A 21,433-nucleotide genomic window follows, 5' to 3' on the forward strand; every position below is an offset into this window, starting at 1 on the left:
AGAGGGGGGAACGGGACTAGAGGCGGACTTGTTAGCATTTCTTTCCGAGGACCAAGCCGAGCTGCTGTGGCGCCGAGCTGCTGTGGCAGCGAGCTGCCCGTGTGCCCGGTGTGACTGCAGCACGGCGCCGCAGCTGCGGCCGAGCGCCGCTCCGCTGGGCCGCGGGACCCCGCCGCGCCCTCAGCCTGGGACGCCTGGCCTTGGCAGGGCCTGGGAGTCTGCCCACTGAAATGCCTTGGAATAAAAGTTTGAACCGCACAGCCCGCTTGTCGGTTCGAGTTTTTCTTGTTAGGGTTAGGGAGGTTTTGTTGTTGTTTTTGTGTTTGTTCTTTAACATTTTTGTTTGTTTGTTTTGGTTTGGTTTTGGGAGTTTTTGTTTGGTTTTTTATTTTGGTTTTGGGAGTTTTGTTTGTTTGTTTTGTGTTTTTGTTTTGGTTTGTTGGGTTTTTTTTCCCCGCCGCGTAAATTCTGCAATCCGATTACAAAAAACAAAGGGCCCTCTGGAGGGCTACCGTCACCCGGACTACACCTCCCGTGAGGCTCGCCTCGTCTTCGGACGCCGGTGGCGGACGGGAAGTCTCGCGAGGGTAGGGACGTGGTATAGGCGGGCCCGCACGCGGCAGGTTTTGGCGGGCTCGGGAAGATGGCGGCGCGGCGGCGGTCGTCTTTTTACCCCTCGGCGCAGGCGGCGGTGGCGTCGTGGTTGTCTACCCGCCCGGCGGCGGCGTCTTGTACCCGCCCGGCGGCGGCTTCTTGTACCCGCCCGGCGGCGGCGGCGGCAGCGGCGTCTTTTACCTGCTCGGCTGCGGCGGCGGTGGCGGCTTCTTCTACTAGCCCGGCGGGGAGAGCTGCAGTGGACACCAAGTGGGAGAGCAGTCACCTCTGGATCTGTTTGCTGGCCTTGGGCTTTGACCCGGCGCAATACCATGGCGCAAGACTAGGGAGGTTAGTGCTGGGGAGAGCCGGGGGAGGGCGGAGGCGGGGGGACCGAGCGGAGCCCCGGGTGTCACTCGGGAGCGCGATGCGGCAGCGTCTCACCATGGCCGCCGAGCCGCCCGGTGCTCCTGGCGGCATAGAGCGCCCGGGAAATGCCCGGAGTGCCGGCGCAGTCCACATTACCTCAGACTTTCTGAAGAAATGAAACCCAGGAATGGTGAGAACTCCTGCTCCCCCTCACAGTCGTGCGGGGAAGACGAGGTGAGGGGCTTCCTAGCGCGTGTTTTGAAAACTTGCCTTGAAAGGTAACGCTATTGCCGGAATTGTTTTCATAGCATCGAGACCGTTAGGGGGCTGGAATGGACCTTAAAACATCACACAGATCTAACCCCACCCCTCCGCCATGGGCCAGGTTGCTCAAGGCTGTACCCCAGGATTAAAACAGTGCCAGGGTAGGGGCACTTGCAACCTCCCTGGGCTACCTGTTCCAGTGTCCCACTGCTGTCACAGTAAAGATTTTTTTCCCAGATACCTAACCTAAATTTTTCCTTTTTCAACTTGTACCCATTACTCCTTGTTCTTTCACTACAATTCTGTCTAGCTTCCCCGTAGGCCCCCTTCGGATGCTGTAAGGTTGCTATAAGATCTCCGTGTAACCTTCTCTTCTCATGAACAGCTCCAGCTCTCAGTCTCTCTCAGTAGGAGAGGTGCTCCAGTCTGCTTTTCAACTTTGTGCCCCTTCTCTGGACTTGATCCTACAGTTCCATGTCCTTGTTAAGTTGGGGGCACCAAAGCTGAATGCAGCACTCCAGGTGGGGTCTCACAAGAGCAGGACAGAGGGGCAGAATTGCCCACCTTCGACCTGTTGGCCAAGCTGTTTTTGTTGCAGCCCTGGATTTCACCCATGTTAAATAGGATGAAAGGTGTATACTTTTACTTGGGAAATACAGTATTCAATTAATCTGTAACACAACAACACTGTTTTGTAGTCTTTAGCAGCCAGTAAAAGTGCTTTGGTAATTTGTCACCATAACTACTTCTGATGTGGGTGTTTATTTGTGTATTAGGAATATGTTTGCTAAACCGAACTGCAGAGCGTTTTCTGTCGTTGCCCTCTTCTTGTTTACTAAGCTGGATAAGCACCGTGCAAGGCAAACTTTCGGGTAAGTGCTTGGCTTCTGAGGTTACTGCTGTGCCCTTAATTAAGAATATGTTTTATATAGTTGCTGGAGGGGAAGGAAGTGGTTTCTTGGGGAATACTTTGGAAGAAGAGCATACAGGCAGAGAATTTGTTTAGTTTTGATCACAATTCAGTCAGTTTTGATCGGTCCGAAACCTTGCCTTAATTAGTTGTTTCTGTTACTTGGCGACTTTGATATAAATTTTTAGAGCTGATAAATAATTTACTTGTCCCATTCTTTCAAACCAAACAGAAAATAACATTTGCCATTTATGGATTGTTTCCGGGACCTTCAACATGGCAAGAACCCTGTGTACTTTAATAGTTTTTTTTGTATAACAGAGCTGTTTCAGCTTATGCATTTGAATGCATAAACTGAAACAGTGCTGTCATACAAAAAAACCTGTCTCCGTTCATTGCAGGAAGAAGACCAGTGAAATGAAAATGGTCAGGGTTCTGCCCTCTAATTTTTTTTTCTCTTCTTCCTCTGTCTCAAGTTAGAGCTGCAGACGAACCTCTCTCTGAAATAATATGTAATTAACTTATGGAAAGAAAACATTGTCCTTTGACAAACCTTTATCTGTTCTTGGTCTGGGGTGTATGCCCCCATTTTCTGGCTTGGTATCAATATGAAATCCGTGTCTTACTCTTGTTTTTACAATGGTTAATTACGAATCTGAATATTTGAATGTGTTTTGACATGTTTTTTTTTTTTTTTTTTTTTTTTTTTTCTTTTTTTTTTCTTTTCCGTTTTGAATGAAAAGGCAATCCAGAAGCACAAAACTAGTAAGTCCTAGATTTAGGAAGCTCTGCTGTCTGTGGCTAAGAGAAATTTCAGTGAGTATTACAAAAAGTGGAAGTTGATGCTCTACTGGTTTCTGTGACCTTAATTTGTTTTTGAGGGAACTGTTTTATATCAGGGTTTTAAATAAGGGATTTTTTTTCAAAGAATTCAGTTTTGCCTTGTATATTCTTTCGTATAGAGTATCTTGGACTTCCTTGAAGAAAAGATATTGGCACTGGGGAATTTAGAAGAGGGAGACCTAGTTGGGTCCTAAAACTGCTGTGGCTTGCTTTTGGGTAACAATATTTGATTAAATGGAAGTGTAGAGAGTTCCTTGACCCTAGGTAGGAATAACTTCCTTCAGCTTGAGGGTTGTCTGTTTAAGTTGCCTGGGGAGGTGTTTCTTATTGTGGAAGCTGTCTCAGATGCATGAAAAACTTAATTAATAGTATTTTCTTGTATATGGGAAAGGGGCTACAATGTAAGACAAGCTTTTTAAAAACAAAACAAAAACGCTTCAAGTATCGTTGGTTATTGTGTTGCTTTCTTTTGCTGCCTTTGTTTTAATGATTGTTCTAAAAGTCTTGTCTTTATGTTCCTCAACACTGCAGTATTTTAGTAATAGTAGGTAAGGTGAAAACCAATGATACAATATCTTTAAATATCATTTAAGTACACTGATTCATAACTTCAGTAGAATATATGAAAGAAAACTTAAATGTGTTTTCAAAGATAGGCGTTAACAGTTAGGAATGAGGAGGGCACCAATTTTTAACATTTATCCAGCAGCGATTTCAGTCTTTGCATTGAAACCATCTTGTGTACAGAACTGAGTGAGTGTTGGGAACATTGAAAGAAGCTTTATACTCTTCTGCTGACTACAGTAGGTGTTAACAGGGGTGGAAGAAGTTACTTAGCTTTGCATCGGGCTTGCTAGTGAGTAATCTGCAGCATTTTGGTATGTAGACCAGTCTTTGATTGCTGTTGTTTATGGTTTACTTCTCAGATTAGTTTTGCATTTAAGATGATTGTACTTTTCTTGCAGAAGAAGGAAGTAAGTCTTCCACAAATTACACCTTCCACACTGGTTTGTCCTGGTGGCGCTAAAGTTGTTCATGTCTTCTACCGTTTTGCAAGATACGTAATGATTGAGAACCTGAAAAAGCTCTCTGTAGGTAAGCTGTGTGGGACAATAAAAATGCTTCATATGTTGTGTTTGTAAATGTATCAAGTCTATATGTGACAAGAGCTTTAAGAAGTTCTTAGTTGGATGCTCAGGTCAGAGTCTCACAGGGTTCTGTGCATTTGCACAGAGCTACTGCTGATAGAACAATGCAGATGGTTTTACTTTCTGTTGCTTTATGGGTCTTGTTCCAAGGTTCACCTATGCAATGCTGGAGGGGATCATTACCCACCATTGCCCACATAAACAATGGTTTAGTCAAAAGTATTAGATGGCTATTTTCTTTCTTGGAACTTGAGGAATCAGATCAGGAAGCATCAGATCTGTCTGTTCCAGCATCTTGTCTTATTGTAAAGAATATAGAGAGGGAGTGAGAGTGAGGGAATGAAGATGTATACAACAGAAAAAAAAGGCAAAAGTGGCAGTACACTGCATGCTGTGTTTCAGTTCAAGTAAAAATGAGCATCTTGATTTGTGATTCTAGCAGTTTGATCTAGGTAGATTAGGAAGTTGTCTATTTGCTAAAAGCAAATAATGTAATCCAAACCCTGGCTTCTATTTAGGCACTGATATACCTTTTGCTAAAGCTGTTATTTGGAGACCTCGGGATATGTACATAACAAAAGCAAGACACAGAGTTGCATACAATAAACTGCTGCAAATTCTTCAAAGGGGAGACTTTGTTCTTCAAGAATATAAGGGGAAAGTACAGTAAGTAATTAAAAGAAAGTGAGTATTTTCATAAAAGCTGACTTGTATATGTGTTTTTAGAAGGATTTGAAAAGTCTATATATTCTTTACATCACAGAACTCATTCTGTTGAACTCCTCTCATATTTTCCCCCTTTACTTTCTTTCAAGAGTTCTACTGCTTGTAGATCTTTTGTGAAGCATAGTAGTCTAAAGAAATGAATCATTTAGGGGATGCTCCTAATGAGCATTAAAATGGTCAGGGAATTCCACATGTATGGCAGTATGACTTGTTCTGAAGGGTCGTATCCTAAAATACAACATTCTGAAGATGAAACACTTGGTTTTGTTTATTGACTGCAAGACATATTTTATGTGCTTAAACCTTAATTATTTCACCAAAAGTATGTTATTCTTAGTTCTTGTTTATGGCAAACACTCCCAGCTTGAGAAATGTCATGAGCTGGAACTTTCTCTGCAAGCATAGAGTTATGTATCAGCAGAATTTACAGAATTTGTGTGGGATAGTTTACACTGTCATGGACAGTTTTGAGCTTAGTAAATGGCAGAAAAGGGCGAGGGGTTGCACTGTAGGTAAAAGAGCACTCTCAGTAGTATATGTGCATATAGTATAGCTCCATACAAGAGGACCGGTCATGTTTCATGCCTTTGGATGAGGGTTTAGCATCCAGGGAGACCTTGTGGTGGGTTTCTGCTGACCTTGATTCTTACAGAGGACTTCAGCTTACCCTGGTATTGGCTGGGAAAGTGGTTCAGTGATGCATTAGCAATGTAAGAAAGAGGAGTACCAGAAGATGACTTTGTGATGCAGTCACTAAGTGTGCTGAGTGGGAGCGGTACTCTCTTGAACTCGCTGTGTGTAAATGAGAGAAACAACTTGTTTGGAGACATTACAGGGCTTTTAGAGTCACTGCAGCCAAGGCTGTAGAACTTAAAATGCAAAGGAATGTGAGGAAAACAAGAGGAAAACTGATGACACTGGCCTTGTGAGTGTATTTCCACTGGCCTAGGCAACTGTAGGAGGTATCTTGTGGAAAGCAGGAAAGTGAGTGATAGGACACTTTCAGAGATCCTTGCTGAAGCTCATGTGTGATCCATCTTCTTAAGTCAAAAATCAAACAGGTGCAACAAGGAACCAGCCTGATTAAGTCAGTGTAGCAACATATGGAATATAGAAAAGGAAACTGACTCTTACGTCGTAAATACAGAAATACTTCTCAGGTGTGCAGTGGTGTATCTAGGAAGGCCTAAGTTCAGCTAAAGTTCCAAGAGCCTGCTAAGAGCTTGAGTGAAGAATCCTGTAGTATGTTATTAGGAGGTGGAAGTGCGTGGAGGATTTAGATCTGCTTCTGAACAAAATGGTAAGTTCCAAGTCTCACAGGTTGAGATACCCAATATCTAACTTGCCTTAGGCAGCCATGGGTAAGTTCAGTAGCCCAGTGTCTGTGCCAAGAAGCAGTGGGGAAAGAAGCAACAAAACACTGATAGCAGAAGAGGGTAAAGCAACGGTTTCATTGCTTTCATCCAAGGGCACAGGGATACTTACCTGACGTTGTTTCAGAACATATCTGACATATTTGGAAAGACAAAAGGCTAGTTAAAGGGTTGAGCCCAAAGGGTGACAGTGCCTCAAAGTTTCTCAAATAACTGGTCGATGAATGGAGTTCCTATGAGGCTGGTGCTGTGTCTTCTTAAGGAATATGGATGACAGGCTTGAATACAAACCCACCAAACTTGCAGATAGTGCCAAACTGTGAGGAAGGAAGCTACTGCAGTGGGGAAGCATTTTACAGAGAGACCTTGCTGGGTCTGGAGACTTGCACAACAAAAATTGTGTAGGGTTTAGCAAAGACCAGTGTGAGGTCCTGCGCCTGAGAAAGGGAGAATAGTCCCCAACAGCAGCACATGTTTGTAGAGCTGTGAAGTAGCTTTGCTTAAAAGAATCAGAAGTGGGACTAGTGTGTGGCCATAAGCTGAGCATGAGTCAGCAGAGTGTCCTGGTAATCAGGACCAGCAGCATGCCATGTTGTATGGGAGTGAGCACTGGTCAGCAGATGGTGGGCAATTGTATTATGCATCGCACATTTATCTTCAGTTTTACTAATTTCTCTCTTTTTCCTTTATATCTGTGTTGTAGTATTTTTATTTCAGTTATTAAACTGTTCTTATCTCAGCCCATAAATTTTACCATTTTTCAGATTCTTCTTTTTCTCCTGGGGCTGGGGAGGTGGGAGGTGAGTGGGCAGCTGTGTGGTACTTAGTTGCTGGCTGGAGGTAGCAATTCTAATGTCACATGGAATATTATGTTCAATTTTGATCAGCCCACTTGAAGGTAGAGAATGAAAGATGTGAGAGATACTGGCAGAGGACTAAGGTGGATTAGAGGATTTCAGAGGGAAGTATATGAGTAACAGCTGTAGAAATTTGGTTTGTTTAGCCTGAAAAAGGCAATGCTAGGGATTTAATCAGAGTTTCAGTATCTAAAAAGTAGTTGTAGAGAATGTGGAGGTACTCTTCACAAAGATGTGTCCTAACAGGACAAGGCAGCAGGTGTTTTGGGGAAAACTCCATCTGGAGATTTAAAAAATCTCTAGTGAGAACAATTAAACTGAAAAAGGTTGTCCTCAGAAGTGAAATATTGGAAATATTCAAGACTTGGTTTGACAAGATCATGAGTAGCATAATTAAAGACTCTGCTTTCAATGGAAGGCTGAAAAATATAATTTCCAGAGGTCAAAGTCTCCTAAAGGTCTCTTGATTCCTGTAATTCTGTGTCTCCTGTGACCTTGTTTGGGAAATACTACTACTGTTTACTGTTTGAGTGATACCCTTCAAAAATATAACTCTTATAGTTTTTTTTCATTCTTGACAATGCGTCTGAACTCTGAAGATCCTTTTGAATGCAGCATGATATAGGCACCTCATTTTCCTGAAAATCAAACTACTATATTTTACATGCTTAAAATGTCAATAAAAGCTCTTTGACAAAAGAGCTTCTGTAGTTCAGCTGCTTGTACTCCAATATTCTGTTCTCTGGTCTTTTGAAAGTGAGGGATTTGGGTACTATAGAATTGCTGAATATATTTGTAGTTCATATTGATAGTAGATACAGAGTAACTTACTTATTGCTGCTGGGTTGAGAAACAATTGGTCAGTGACTGTAATCAATTCTGATAAGCCTGTACTAGCTGTTGAATTTTTCCCTAGGGTTTTAATTAGAAGAATGAGGCGGACAAAGTATGAATATGCAGTTGTAAAGAGGCAGTTTTGCAGGTAAGTGCTTTTCCTTGTAACTAAGTTAGGATGTATGAAATAGATTAGATGCTCAGTTTTATGAAATACAAACTGTAATTTCACTGTAGCCTGCTTGAACTTTTGTTTTGCATGTGCATGTAGGATGAAGCAAAATGACCAAAACAAAAATGACACAACTGAGAGAATTCAGAAGGTGAGCATTTTGTTCTGCTGTGACAGTGTGTTGAATTCTAACATTTCTGCAACACCTACTGTCAGATACTGTTATTTGCACTTGTCTACCTGTGATTATGCTAGCACTTTCATCTGCCTTCATGCTGTTTTGATAATCTGTCATTATAGGTATTCCAACAAACATTTTAACACAGTGTTTATCTCCTTTCCTGTTAAGGTCCGCAGTATGTGGGCACTTATAGTGGAAGTGCTTACATCTCTGAAAAAGGAAAAGGAAGCTGTGGATTCTGTACTTGCAGACTGTGTTAACCCATGTATTCTAGATGGAACTGATGTTGTTTTGAGTGTTCCAGCGTTGTTGACTTACAGAATTGAAAGGAACATAAATGGAGTAAGTGGTTTTTGTCCTTCTTGCTGAATTGCTAAACTGCTTTCATCAAGTCCCCAAGGATACAATTAAATACCTTAAAAAATTTAAAAAGTGCTTCATGGATTATTAGAGGTAATTGCAGAAGGGTGCATGAAGAATATATAATTCATATGCGGAGATTTCTTATTATTATAGTGCTGTTTTGTATTTGTTATTTCTTCAGTTTAGTAAATACATTGATAAGTCTGCTTGATTATAGTACTTGACTTTTTTGTGGTTTAGACATTAAAATTATGTTGTCTTTTTTAACTGGTGCTTCAACTAATTGGCTTTTGTTTATATTCTGTAGTGTATGGTGTTGTTCAGTTATGGCATCAGTGCTGTTTTTGCCATATCTTTTGGGGAAGTGGTCAGGCAGAATACCTCATTGTTGAAGTTTTCTCGGCTTGTATTGCTTTAACCTAAAATGTATTTTTTGAAAAATGAAACTATCAGGACCTGAATGTAAGTATAACGTATATAGTGTCCTGGCTCTGACTACAGAAGCAATAATTTTCTGATATTGGTACTGTTCACTAATTATTTTTTTAATTGCTTGCTCTACTTCAAGTTTTGTACAGGAAATTTATATGAAGCTGGAAATCTGAATTTCCTAACAGTTATTCAATTGCTAAATGAAGCCCTGATGACATTGAGAGATGAACGTTGTCCATGTGAATTAAAAGAACTTCACAGGATTCAGGATATGGTTACATCCTACAAGAATGCACTACGGGAGTTGAACACAAAAAGGTAATTGTTCTTAAATGGTAGGATCATATCTACTGTAGTCTTTTCTAGAAAAATATTACAGCAAAAACATGTTGGTTCAGTCTTTTTCTTATGCCTTTGGGAAAATTAGTGTTTGTTCTAACTATTTATAAAATTTTCTGTTGAGATTCTTTTCTAGTTAGTTTCAGCTTTTTGCCTTTATTTAATTAATATTTTGATCTTTGTTCCTGGGATCTCATTTGCTTGTTGATCTGATTTTTGCTTTTTTTTGTCTTGTTGCATTAATAAGTTCTGAGATTTTTAAAGCTTTCATCTGTAAGTGGCTTAGGGAAATTTAAGGTGTTTATTGTCTATGTTTTAGTGTCGTTTTTCTAACTGCTGAATTTTGCTATAAGAAACATGAAGACTGCCTAGCAGCAGCTTTTTTGATTGCGAATTTCAGTTCTTAGTGTTTGCATAACTGCATGAATAAATTGATACATATCATAGGTTTGTCAGGATAAGGGAGAACATGTAATGCTTTCCCTCTTTATGTAGAATTGTTATCTCTACCAACAGGTGTCTTCATCTTCCATGTTTTTATGTTACAGTCTAAGAAGAAAGCAAGAGCATTGTGAGCCGAAGGATCAGTCTCTTTCCAGAAAGGAGGAAATCTGGGAATCAAAGTGGAAAACGATTCTTGGCCAGTGTCCTTTTAATTTAATCTTTAAAGATGATCTAGTAAGTAGTTTTCTTTTTATGTGATTCTGGGAAAGAGAAAAGGAGGAAGGTGAGAGAGGATGTAGGTCTAAACTACTATGTTCTGTTACAACACTTCAGCTTTATATGTGAGGTTAGTGGAGCCACACAGTGCAGTATACCTGATTCTGCTTGAAGAAGTAAGGAAAATACATGTTTCTTAAGGAGAATACATTTGACTTTGTTATACTGATGTATTCACTGGAGATGTCGAGATGGTAGATTGGTTTTTGGTTTGTTTCTGTCCATTCCCTTGTGGAAGCTGAGCATTTTGTATGTTCAGGCTGAATATTTGCTGATTTCTGTTTTCCCCTTTTAAAGCAATGCATTTGATGAAGGAACAATAATTTCCATTGTGACGTTTACACTGACAGAGATTATACCCTTATGTAGCTACCCAGTAGAGAGAGGAGAAACTTCATGTTGAGTCTAACACCTGGTTTGCGGGAAAGTTGTTTTAAATAATTGTCTGTTAATTGCTGTTGATAAACTGACTTTTTCTGTCTGCTTATGTAACTTTTTCTTATCCTTTGAAAGCAACCAGCTTCATCACTTCAGTCTTTTAGTTCTTCAGATGAAGATGAAAATAGTGTCCTTCATCAGTCATTTTCAGGTGGGTGAACAGGAGAAACTTCTTTTCCTTCTTCCCCACCACCACAATTGTTAAAAGTTATGTGGAGTCAAAAAGTCTCTGTTCTTGCATTTGCAGATGGTCTTTGATAGTCTGTGGTAATTGGTTCTGAATGACTCTTTGCCAAAATTGCCTTGGATTTTTCAGCTTTGGTAGTGTCTTGGAGATTCTCTGAAGCTTGGCAAAAACCCAGTGCTGAGCTGTTTGATATTTTGTTGTTCTTGCACAAAGGATGTTGAGACAGATGCCTGTGTACAAAGGTTTATTCATCGTTTCTAGAGAATACATTGAGTCTAACAGGAAAGGTTACTTTGGGATGGTGGAATAATAAAGAGAGAAAGAAGGTAAAACTTTTCCCATTGACCATCTAGGAAAAGAAATTGAAGGTGTCCTCCCATGTAACTATCTTTCCCTGGTACACTCTGAAATACTTTATTCCTTAGTAACTGTGCCATTTGGTCAGGACCTCACTTGATTTGTGTTAGTAGCATTCAGTCATTAGGTTAATAGTGTTGACCAGAGCTCACTTTGATCAAGCATGGTTGTTGCACATGCTAATTGGCTGATGATCTGATCATATTTTACTGTGTGACCTCATTTTACTTATTGACTAAGTCTTGACTGTCACTAGTACAAAGTTACAAGTTAAAAGCTACAAAGCAAGGAGGAAGACTGCTTGAATCATGTCATTTGGAGTTCCTTTTAGGAAAAATGGCATAGCAGAGGTGTATTGAAATTTCAAGATGCAAAAAAATGGCAGGAAGATCCTTTTGGTTACAAAGGTGAAAGTACTGCTCCACCCATCTGAGTGTATGTGGATGTAAGGCTAGAAGCTGCAGAGGAAAAGCTACAGAATTGGATTTGGAGCATAGCTTGCCTTAAAAATTTAAAAGTTTGAAGCACTGTACTATGATGCTGGTAGAATCAGAAAGCTTGAGACAAGTTGTGACTTTGTCTCTGTGGTTGAGATGCATTATCTGATAATGCAGCCACTAAGAAAACTTAACTTCTGTCTGTTAATAGAGTCAAATCCAAAAGCAAAAAACTGATCTCACCTAACTACTGCAAGTGAGTCTGGATTTTTGATGTGTTGAATTGAATGTGACAGGAAATGCCATTTGTCCCTGCAGAAGCTGAAAATTAGGATTAGTAGAGAGCTACTGAGGTTAAACTTTGGCTGTGTATTCAAGATGTGCCAGAAGTTAGTTACATTGTTCTAGACAGTCCATGACTGAGGTATGTGCGCCTCCATTAATGTTCAAGACATTTACTTCTGTAACATTTACTTATGCAAAGCTTCACCTTATTTGGACTGAGGCAGCTAGAGGAATGAGTATATCCATAGAGATATTTATTGATTATTGCGGTTGGGGTAAAGGTGGGTGGAACTGTGCTTTGTGGAATTGATGTACCATACAATTGAGGCATATGTGGAGCGTAGTGGATAATGATGATGTGGCTGGACTGTAGTTGGAGGAAGGTAAAAAGTCTGATTGATATGTGCAGGGCAGCAGATAGACTCATGCTTCTTGAATATATGTTCAGGAACAGCAGAAAGAGGTGCTGTCTGCTAGGGGCATCTCTTACAACAGGTACTGCTTGAGCAAAAGGATTGATAGTACTAGCTTATGTATTAATTTATTTTTCCTGAAGTATAAAATCCATCCAGTGTGTAGTCTGCAGAAGTAGTGTGAGTGAGCTCTTTCACATGGGAAGCCTAACTGAAGGAATGGAAGTAATAGTAAACTTTTGGCTTGCTTTTCTAGGTGAAGCTGAAGAATGCCATGAGGAAAGTGATGGTGATTTGGAATCTATGATCGATACAAAATTAGTACCCTCAAGATGGTATGCCTAATGAGAATTTGATAAAAAAGCAGTAGAAAAATTAGAAGTTCACTTATTGGACCTGAATATTTTGGATCACTGGAGTCTTAGAGGAACATTTCAGTAGCCCTCTCCTTATATTGCAACTACTTCCTTTAGCAAGACAGTCCTAAAGTAGCTGCTGCTTTCTCCAGCTGATGACAGATTGATCAACTGGTTGCTGCTGAATTGGAAAAGTAGCAATCAAATTTCAAGGTTTTTTTCTTGCTTTCTAACTGTAATTGAAGATTCAAGAGATGGAGAAAACAGAGCTTCTGTTTGTCAGGCTAAACCTTCTCTACAAGGCTTTTTTCATTACTTTTCTGGAGAGTTACAGTCACATTGTTCTGTAGCTACTCTTCCTACAGTACCAGCAAAGGGTTAAACACAGAACAATGGTATCCTAGAAGGTTTTTTCCCTTTTGTCATTTGCTTAGTCCAGGAATATTTCATGACCTTTTGAATAATGCTGCCTTTCATAATATGACTCCTACAAGTATTTGAACGTTACTTACTAAGAGACTGAGGGAGTTAGAAAAGGACTGCTATCCATTCTTAGACATCAGTAAATGTAATTGCATATAAGTCTCAGAGGCTCTCAAAGTAGTTAACAATAAATCCTGGGTTTCTTTCAGTGACTTCATACAGTAGAGAGGCTTGTCTGCTTCTGAGGCTACAGACAAATAACATCAAAAACATTTAAAGGTGTGCTTTTCCTAGCAAGTGAGGACTGTGCAGTTTTGAGAGTTTTGCAGTTGCCATGAGACTTATTAGAAGTGATAAAGCTCAATTTTTGCTAGCCAGGTGATTGTTAAATATTAAGTTTACATAGTAACAGATTTGTGGATGCCAGAAATGGTTCAGGCAAAGACTACATAGGAAAAAGAATATTATCATGTGTGCAGAATTTCTACTTATCTTTTGTAGTGGAATGCAGAAGACTTGTTTACGAGTGTATTGAAAAATCCCTTCTTTTTCTGTGTGCTAATCAGTAGCAGAGTTAATTTACTATTTTTGGGAGGCTGATACACAACTAGGGCTAAAGCTGCTCTAATTGTCACACTGTTCTCCCTATAGTAAAACTGCTTTCTGATGACCGGGACGAATTGAGGGAAATCGTAACGGACAGATACGGAGCACACAGTGTATAACAGCCTTCTAAGATTTCTAAGATTTGCATTCCAGTTGTTTAATTTCTCTCTAAAATTGTTGGGTTTTTTTTTTCTCTCTCCCTTCTTGAGGAGCTCATTGGTGCCGTCATCGTCGGAAGCGTCTGAAAATGGAGACCCGTTAATTAAAAATGTATATATCTTTGAAATAAGTTAAACTTACGACATGTCCTTTTTATATTGGTTGAAACTTAGAGTGTGTGGAAAAGGGTTTTTGGGGTGTTTTTTGGGGGGCTTTGGTTTGTTTTGTGAGGTTTTTGGGGTGGTTTTTTGGTTTTTGAGCAATATTTTTACACATTTGAGGTTGTCTGGCAAAATTGTAAAAGCTAACCCTCAGAGACTTTGCTAAGCTTTAGGAAAGAATAGTAGGAAGTAGGTGCCCTTGTATCTGACTTCCTGTATAATATACAGTGTGTGATTGATTCTCTGTTTGCTGAAACAGTCTTTTGATGTGGGCAGTGGTCAGACTTTGTTTCCTTAAGCTGTAAATGAAATTTAAGTGTGAAAATGTGGGGTAAAAGCAATTTGGATGTACAGTTGTCCACTGCACAGCTATTCACTGTACTGTGATCAGGGTTGTTGCAAGTGAGTCATCTGTGTTGTATGTAACACCTAACCTAGTCAGTACTTAGGTCCTACTTTGAATACAGTTGTAAAAATACAACTAATACAACAATTTGTATTTAGTTAAAATTCAAGACTGAAATATTTTTGTTGGCTAAACACTGGGACCATTGCAGTTCAGAAATTTTACAGCAGTTTATGCTAATATCCTTTCTTGATTTTAAAACTGCTAAGAATTTCTTTATATTCCTATAGAACTTGAATACTTGTTTTGGAAATAAGAAACCTGTGCCTCAAAAAAACTTAAAAAATGGAAAGGAAGAATTCCCTACTTCAGAAATGGAGGAGAATGCAGGTGAAAATGTTACCCCAGCCAAAGTCTCCTGCGAAAAAAGATTACCTTCTTGAGAAAGCCAGAGATGAACTGGCGGAAGAGGTTAGGATGTAATTTTTGTTTGTTTTTAAGTAAATGATCAGTAAGTTTGGAGAACAAATCACTAATTATAACAACAAATGTCTCTTGTAATCCACATACATCAAAAGGTACCTTTTTCTGCTAAATAGTTATCAGTCACGGAGTTTTAGAGTGGACTGATAAAGTACACACTGAAAGCATGGAGTTTGTGCAGGTATACTTAAAATCATGGTGAAGTGAATAGTATGTTCAGAAGAATCACAGTATGATTACGCTCAAGTCTGTGAAGTACACTGCATATATTCAGAAACAAAAAGAACTGTTGAATTCTTAAGTTATACAGGTCAAATATTTAACAGGGACTTGGTAATTTTAAGCAGGAATGTAAATATTTTTCCTTTTAGGTATTCTACTTGAAATTGAAGGAATTCCTTCACAAGGATTACTGTAAAATGTGCCACTTCTTATTTTGGAAAGTAAATTGCATTTTTAACTGAAATGGTAGTTGTTTTTCATCTGCTAAAATTTTTAAAATATATGGATATAACTCTAGTCTTCAAGCTTATGCAGTTCTTGGCTAATGTCTTAGAATATGTTCTGTCTGAGCACACTTTCTTATTTGAAAGGTGGATTCATAGATGATGAGTGAACTGAGAATTGAATTGGATTTCAGTCCCTTCATTTTGTGTTTGCAGTATACTATGGTCATTGTGAACCTAAGTAGTAAATAACAGAAAAATTAGGATATTCCAAATTCTCCAGATATTTGGGGAATGAGATTTATTTTTAACCGTAACTGACAGAAATGAATAGGTTATAATTTTGATTTCTTAGAATTTGCTGTTCTCTAACATCCTACAGATTGTAAAGTCAGTGATGTCTGAGTCACCTCAGAGTGGTGAAGAAAAAGGAATGATATTAGATGATCTCATTAGCTCACTGTGTTTTAACCCATTTTTAACAAGGAAGCAAATACCCCGAACTCCAGAAAATCTGCGTGAGTTTGAAACTCTGTTTTTATAGTGCTCGTTGATAAAAAATGTGATTAGTTTATTGACTTGTCACTCAAGAAGAAAAGATAATTATTTCAGTGATGTTGCATGTTTTTCTAATGGCTCACTCTAAAACAACACAGTAGACCTAATAAGATGTGAATACTTTGAATTTGATTTATGAGATTTTTTTCTTATGTAGAATTCCCTTTATGTTGGGGAATCATAAGCAATATAAAGCAGCTATGTATGTTCCCTCTCGGATTGCTTATGACACTGAGGGGACAGAAAAACCAGACTGATTGAAAGTCCTAAATTTTTATCTTGGTTTGTTCCATTTAGTTACTGAAATTAGAAGTTCGTGGAGAAAAGCTATTCAGAGTGAGGGCTCATTAGACCCAAAGCTGTCCTCAACTGAAGTGGTGACGGAAGAGTCTTCAATGAATGCTACACTCATTGTGCAGGAGGAGTTGGACTCAACCTTTGTGTGCCCTGTATCTCCTGAACCTGTGTCTCCTGTATCAGAAAATAAGTCTCAACTAAATTCTACAGAATCTAGTTTTCAGGAGCAGGTGAATGTAAGTCACACATTTGAATCTTCAGATTCGAAAACGTCTGGAATTGAAGAAAGTGAGAGAACTGAATCAGAGGAACCAGATTGTTCTGCTTTGAGTGGAAGTTCTGGAGAAGATCTAAGCCAGACTTTGCAAAGTGTAGAGAAGAACATGAATATTCCAGATACTTGTTCAAAAAGTGGTAGTAAAACAAATACACTACCTTCAGACCACTGTCAGAGTTTTCTGATGTCTAAGATGCTGTGCTGCAATGTATCTCCGTTAAATTCTGTCCATCGTGAATCTGCTGACATGGGAATATTGGATGAGACACTTCCAGAATGTGATGATATGTATCTCAGCAAATCTGCAGACTCAGACTCTATTTTTTTTACAATGGACAGTGAAAATTTATTGGATGGCTCAGAATATAATGAGGATATTAAAAAATTGGACCTAGATATGCAGTCACCGTCCAGCTCACATGAAGTGCTAAAGAAGACTGCATCTAAGAATGAAGAGAAGCTGCATCAAACACATAATGGAGACAAATCTCAATGTCGTAGAGCTAAACTAAGTGCGGTATCAGAAGAAGGAGAGGAAAATGAGGATGATCCTTCCATGGATGAAGGATTTACCAAGATGCCATTTCCACACTCTCCTGATGAAATCAAACATTCCCTGTCATCTTTGCTGTATCCTGTCAACAGACGGATGGTACATGAAGTCCCAGTAGACTTACTACATAAATTGAAGGGTAAGTGTCTGTGTTCTTTATGCATCAAGATTTTGTCCATTCTGTCACTGGCTATACTACCATGAATAACCTCTGAATAGTTGGACTGTGCTGTGGAAGTGGAGGGAAACAATTTATTTGTATGCTTGTTCCTCATGGATGATGAGACATGAAAAATAAAGGAAACATGCTTTCTCTAGTTCTAGAGTTCTATCAAACATCTTCCAAGTACAATGAAAGATATTCATCTGACTTTCTGCTGTAATCTGGGATGGTTTAAGAAAACCAAAACAGCCTCAAAGTGCATTAACTGTCTGCAGTTAGATTTTGAATAATCTGAATTTAGATTTTTAGAATCCACAAAGATAGTTTAAAGGTTTGTGTTTACCCTGAACAAATTTGGCTATTTAGAAATGTGTCATATGTAATTGAAACTTCTATGAGTTCATTAAGATGTTGATAGAACTATCCTGCATTCCAGCCTGCCTATCCCCTTATCCCATTTCCAAGAGAAGTGTTAACTATTTAACCAGTACTGGAGTGCTTAGTTACATGTGAGGTTAAATCACTGAAGTGCATTGATAAAAATGAACTAGTAATGAAAGGACTTTGATGAAAACAGTTGGTATCCAGGGATGTGATGAGGCAGGCCACCACCCACTTGGAATTGAGTCTGGCAAGGGATTTCAATGGTAAGTACATCAGCAGGAAAAGGAAGATTAGGGAAAGTATGGAGCCGTTGTTGAAGCAGACAGGAGTCCTGGTGATGGAAGACACAGTGAAGGTGGTATTAGAGAATGCCTTCTTTGCCTTAGTCTTTACTGCTGAGGCTGTCCTTCAGGAATCCTGACCTGAACCTCTGAGGTAAGGAAGACCTCAGAGGTAAGGAAGGAAGGCTGGAGAAAGGAGGATTTGCTCCTGGTCATAGAGGGTTCTGTTAGACATCAGCTTTATTGCCCATAAGTCCACGGGCTCCAATGGGATGCTCCCATGGATGCTGAGATAGCTGGCAGATGCTGTTGCTAGCTATTCTCCATTATCCTTGAGAAATTGAGAACAGGAGGTGCCTGATGACTGGATGAAAGCCAACATTACATCCATCTTCCAAAAGGGCAGCAAGGAGGAACCAGGAAACTACTGGCCAGTCAGCCTAGCCATCATCCCTGGAAAGGTGATGGAACAGATCATTCAGAAGATCATGACCAAGCATTTAGAAGAAATGGTCATCAGGAATACTGGGGATGGATTCATCAAGTAGTCAGGATGGCCATTGGGAGTAGACAAGTGGAAATCATCCTTTACCAGTAGCCTTCTGAGATGACAGGGTGTGTTGGCTAGGGGAGAGCAGTGGATATTGTTTGCTGTTAAATGTCCCGGTCTGGCCATTATGAGACTCTCTGGCAGTGACATTCCCAACATCAGAGACTTTGACTGTTGGGAGTGAAGTCCCTTCACAGTGGGTGGCTCCAGTGAGCTGACAGGTGCCCTGCTTGACTCCTCACACAGCCCACCCTCACATGCCATCAGACCAGTTTCTTTACAGGTCCCAGGTGTTCCATAGCAGTGTCTCAGATGTCTCAGTCCATAAAGCTGTTTATTCACAGTGCAGTAACACAGAAACAGCTCGAGCTGGTGCCTCTGAGCAGGACCCAGCAAAGGAACCCCAGATCTTTTACACCCTCAGTCTTCCCAAATGCAAGTCTTGCTCTTCCTCCTGAGTCCTCAGCTTCTGTCCCCCCCCACTCTCTGTTTCCATCCACCTAGATGGTGTCACCAGTCTTCATCTCCTTTATTATCCAAAAGGTAGGCAATTCCTAGCTCCTGATGTGTCTGTCAGTGTCCATTCACCTGGCTGCTGTCATCCATATTCATACTCCTTGTTATCCTCAAGTTTGGTAGCTCTCAGGCTCTTGCCCAGAGCTCGGATTACATCTCAGTCATCAGCTTGGGTGTCCATCTGCATGGATCAGATGATATCAGCACTACCTTAATTTTAGCAAAGGTTTTGATAACATAGCATTCTCATCTTCCATAACATCCTCATAGGTAGGCTCAGGATATGTGGGTTAAAGGAATGGACAGTGAAGTGAATCAAGTATTGGCAGAGCTCTGAAAGTCGTGATCGGTGCAGCAGAGTCCAGCAGGAGGCCTGCAGTCAGTGGTATTCCCAAAGGATCAATACTGGGTCCAATCTCATTGAATTTGTTTATCAGTGGCTTGGAGAAAGGGATCAAATGCACCCTCAGCAAGTTTGCTGGTGACTCCAAACTGGGGGACAGTGGCTGATCCACCTGAAGGCTCTGCTGCCGTTCAATGGGACCTTGATCAGCTGGAGGGTTGGGCAGAGAGAAACCTGGTGAGGCTCCACAAGGGCAAGTGCCAGCTCCTGCACCTGGGGAGGAACAGCCCCAAGTGCCAGCACAGGCTGGGGCTGACCTCCTACAGAGCAGCTCTGTGGGAAAGGACCTGGGACTCCTGGTGGATCACAAGGTGTCCATGGGCCAGCAGTGTCCCCATGGCCAGGAGGGCCTATGTCATCCTGGGGTGCATTTGCAGGAGTGTGGCCAGCAGGTGGAGGGAGGTGATCCTCCCCCTCTGCTCAGCCCCAGTGAGGCCACTCCTGGAGTGCTGTGTCCAGCTCTGGGCTCCTCAGCACAAGGGAGACAAGGAGCTACTGGAGAGGGTCCAGTGTAGGGGCCCCAAGGATGATCAGGGGTCTGGAGGTTCTCTTTCATGAGGAGAGACTCTGGGAGCTGGGACTGTTTGGTCTGGAGAAGACTGAGAGGGGATCTCACCAATACATAAAAATATCCCAAAGGTGAGTATCAGGAGGATGCTGCCAGACTCTTCAGTGGTGCCCAAAAAAGAGGCAAGGAGCCGTGGCCACAAAGTAAAGCATAAGAAGTTCCACTGTAACTTGAGGCAGAAATTCTTTATACAGCAGGTGGCAGAGCACTGGAACAGCTGCCTGGAGAGGTTGTGGAGTCTCCCTCTCTGGAGACACTCAAAACCCAACTGGACACATTTCCATGTCACCTGCTTTAGGTGACCCTGCTTTGGTGGGGTGGGGGGTGAACTGGATGATCACCAGAGGACCTTTTGAAAGCTAACTGTGCTGTGATTTAATGAAGTTCTTGGAATTTAATATAAGCTAGTCTCAAGGAGTAGTGAAATATATTTCTTTGTGCAAGCAAGGTTTCATTTAGAACTGTAGCTGTGTTGGTAGCAACTGATGAGAACACTAATCAAATGCTACTTAAGAGTACCATTTCATATATGCTTTATTAATATACATGTGAAAGAGCTTCAGTATTTCTATCTTAATTGCTGAATACTATAGAGTGCAAACTAGTATGTTTTCTCTTTCAGATAAGAACAGTTGAGTTGGAAGCTGGGCACGAAGGAACCTTCATCAGGATGGAATTTGTAAAGCAGCAGCATAACCAGAGCAGTGCATTTATGGTGCACTTGAGTGTATAGCATCTTCTCCAAGCATTGTCTGCATTGGGAAGTTGCCCTCCTTTTGGTGTGCAAGGAGACTCTATTCCAGTCTCCTTGTTTAAGAGTGTCACTTGTCTGCTCTGACACTGCCAGTTTTGTATCAGTCACTGTAGTTTTCTGTATACAGTGCATCATTTATACACAGAACAATACTTTCTTTTTTAAGCGTATTTTGAACAGCAGATGTTGAGTAAATGGCATAATCCTAGAAAATGGAAAAATTAGATGTCAAAGGAGAAATAGTAAAATCTGTTAATTTGCTTCTACTCCACATCTCATATGCCATCCCAACCCTCAACCCAACAGATTGAAATTTTTTGGGTGCTCTACATTCCATTGCATTCATCTCTCTTACTGAGAGTTCTGGTCTATACTGCCATCAATTCTTCCTGTTGATAGGGGCTGTTTGTTCCCTTTTTCTAAGCTTCACTGGAGTGCATATTTCTTTAGCTGTATTACCGAATAAATGCTTTACACTAAAGTTACAAAAATTTATTGCTTGTGGTAGTGTTAATGCCACTTGATATTAACAAATGCCATGCACATTATGTTGTGATGTAAAAGGTAATAGGACCTGTGGTCATGGGAGAAAGTACAACTCCAGATTTCAAGAGGTAAACTTACTGTTGTAAAAATACTGACTACTAACCTAATGTATTTAGAGGCATTGTTAAATAAAGTTGTTTTTCTCTTCTGGATTGTCTTCCCTCTTTCTTCCAAAACAGTTACCTTGGGTTTTAAGAAGAAGCTCCACCTGTGTTTGACATCTTCCTTGTAGAGAATTTGACAGGCTCTGTGAAAAGGCATGTTGTTGATTGAGGAAGCTGTAATATGTGCAATGGCCATGTACATTAGCAGATAAGAGCGAAGTGCTGCTTAATAGTCAAAGGTCTTTTCAAACCTAAGT

At 40.5% G+C, this 21,433-nt stretch overlaps 1 protein-coding gene and 1 non-coding gene across 2 annotated transcripts; both read left to right on the forward strand.

Moving 5' to 3' along the window:
* Nucleotides 1-82: 82 nt before the first annotated feature.
* HAUS6 (HAUS augmin like complex subunit 6) lies at nucleotides 83-21,222 on the forward strand. Its single transcript, XM_018918346.3, is given in 18 exon segments — nucleotides 83-945; nucleotides 2,004-2,099; nucleotides 2,881-2,902; nucleotides 3,946-4,075; nucleotides 4,647-4,794; nucleotides 8,001-8,066; nucleotides 8,190-8,241; nucleotides 8,440-8,613; nucleotides 9,203-9,384; nucleotides 9,954-10,083; nucleotides 10,639-10,714; nucleotides 12,499-12,577; nucleotides 13,837-13,897; nucleotides 14,584-14,697; nucleotides 14,699-14,764; nucleotides 15,605-15,740; nucleotides 16,078-17,046; nucleotides 20,395-21,222. Coding segments are annotated over 18 exon segments (2,817 nt in total). The 5' UTR covers nucleotides 83-643; the 3' UTR covers nucleotides 20,409-21,222.
* LOC115485170 (small Cajal body-specific RNA 8) lies at nucleotides 13,611-13,741 on the forward strand. The gene has a single exon (XR_003945909.1). It is a non-coding gene; the product is annotated as a small Cajal body-specific RNA 8 (non-coding RNA).
* Nucleotides 21,223-21,433: the final 211 nt, after the last annotated feature.

Source organism: Serinus canaria, chromosome Z (genome assembly GCF_022539315.1).
Source record: "Serinus canaria isolate serCan28SL12 chromosome Z, serCan2020, whole genome shotgun sequence".
Taxonomy (NCBI): domain Eukaryota; kingdom Metazoa; phylum Chordata; class Aves; order Passeriformes; family Fringillidae; genus Serinus; species Serinus canaria.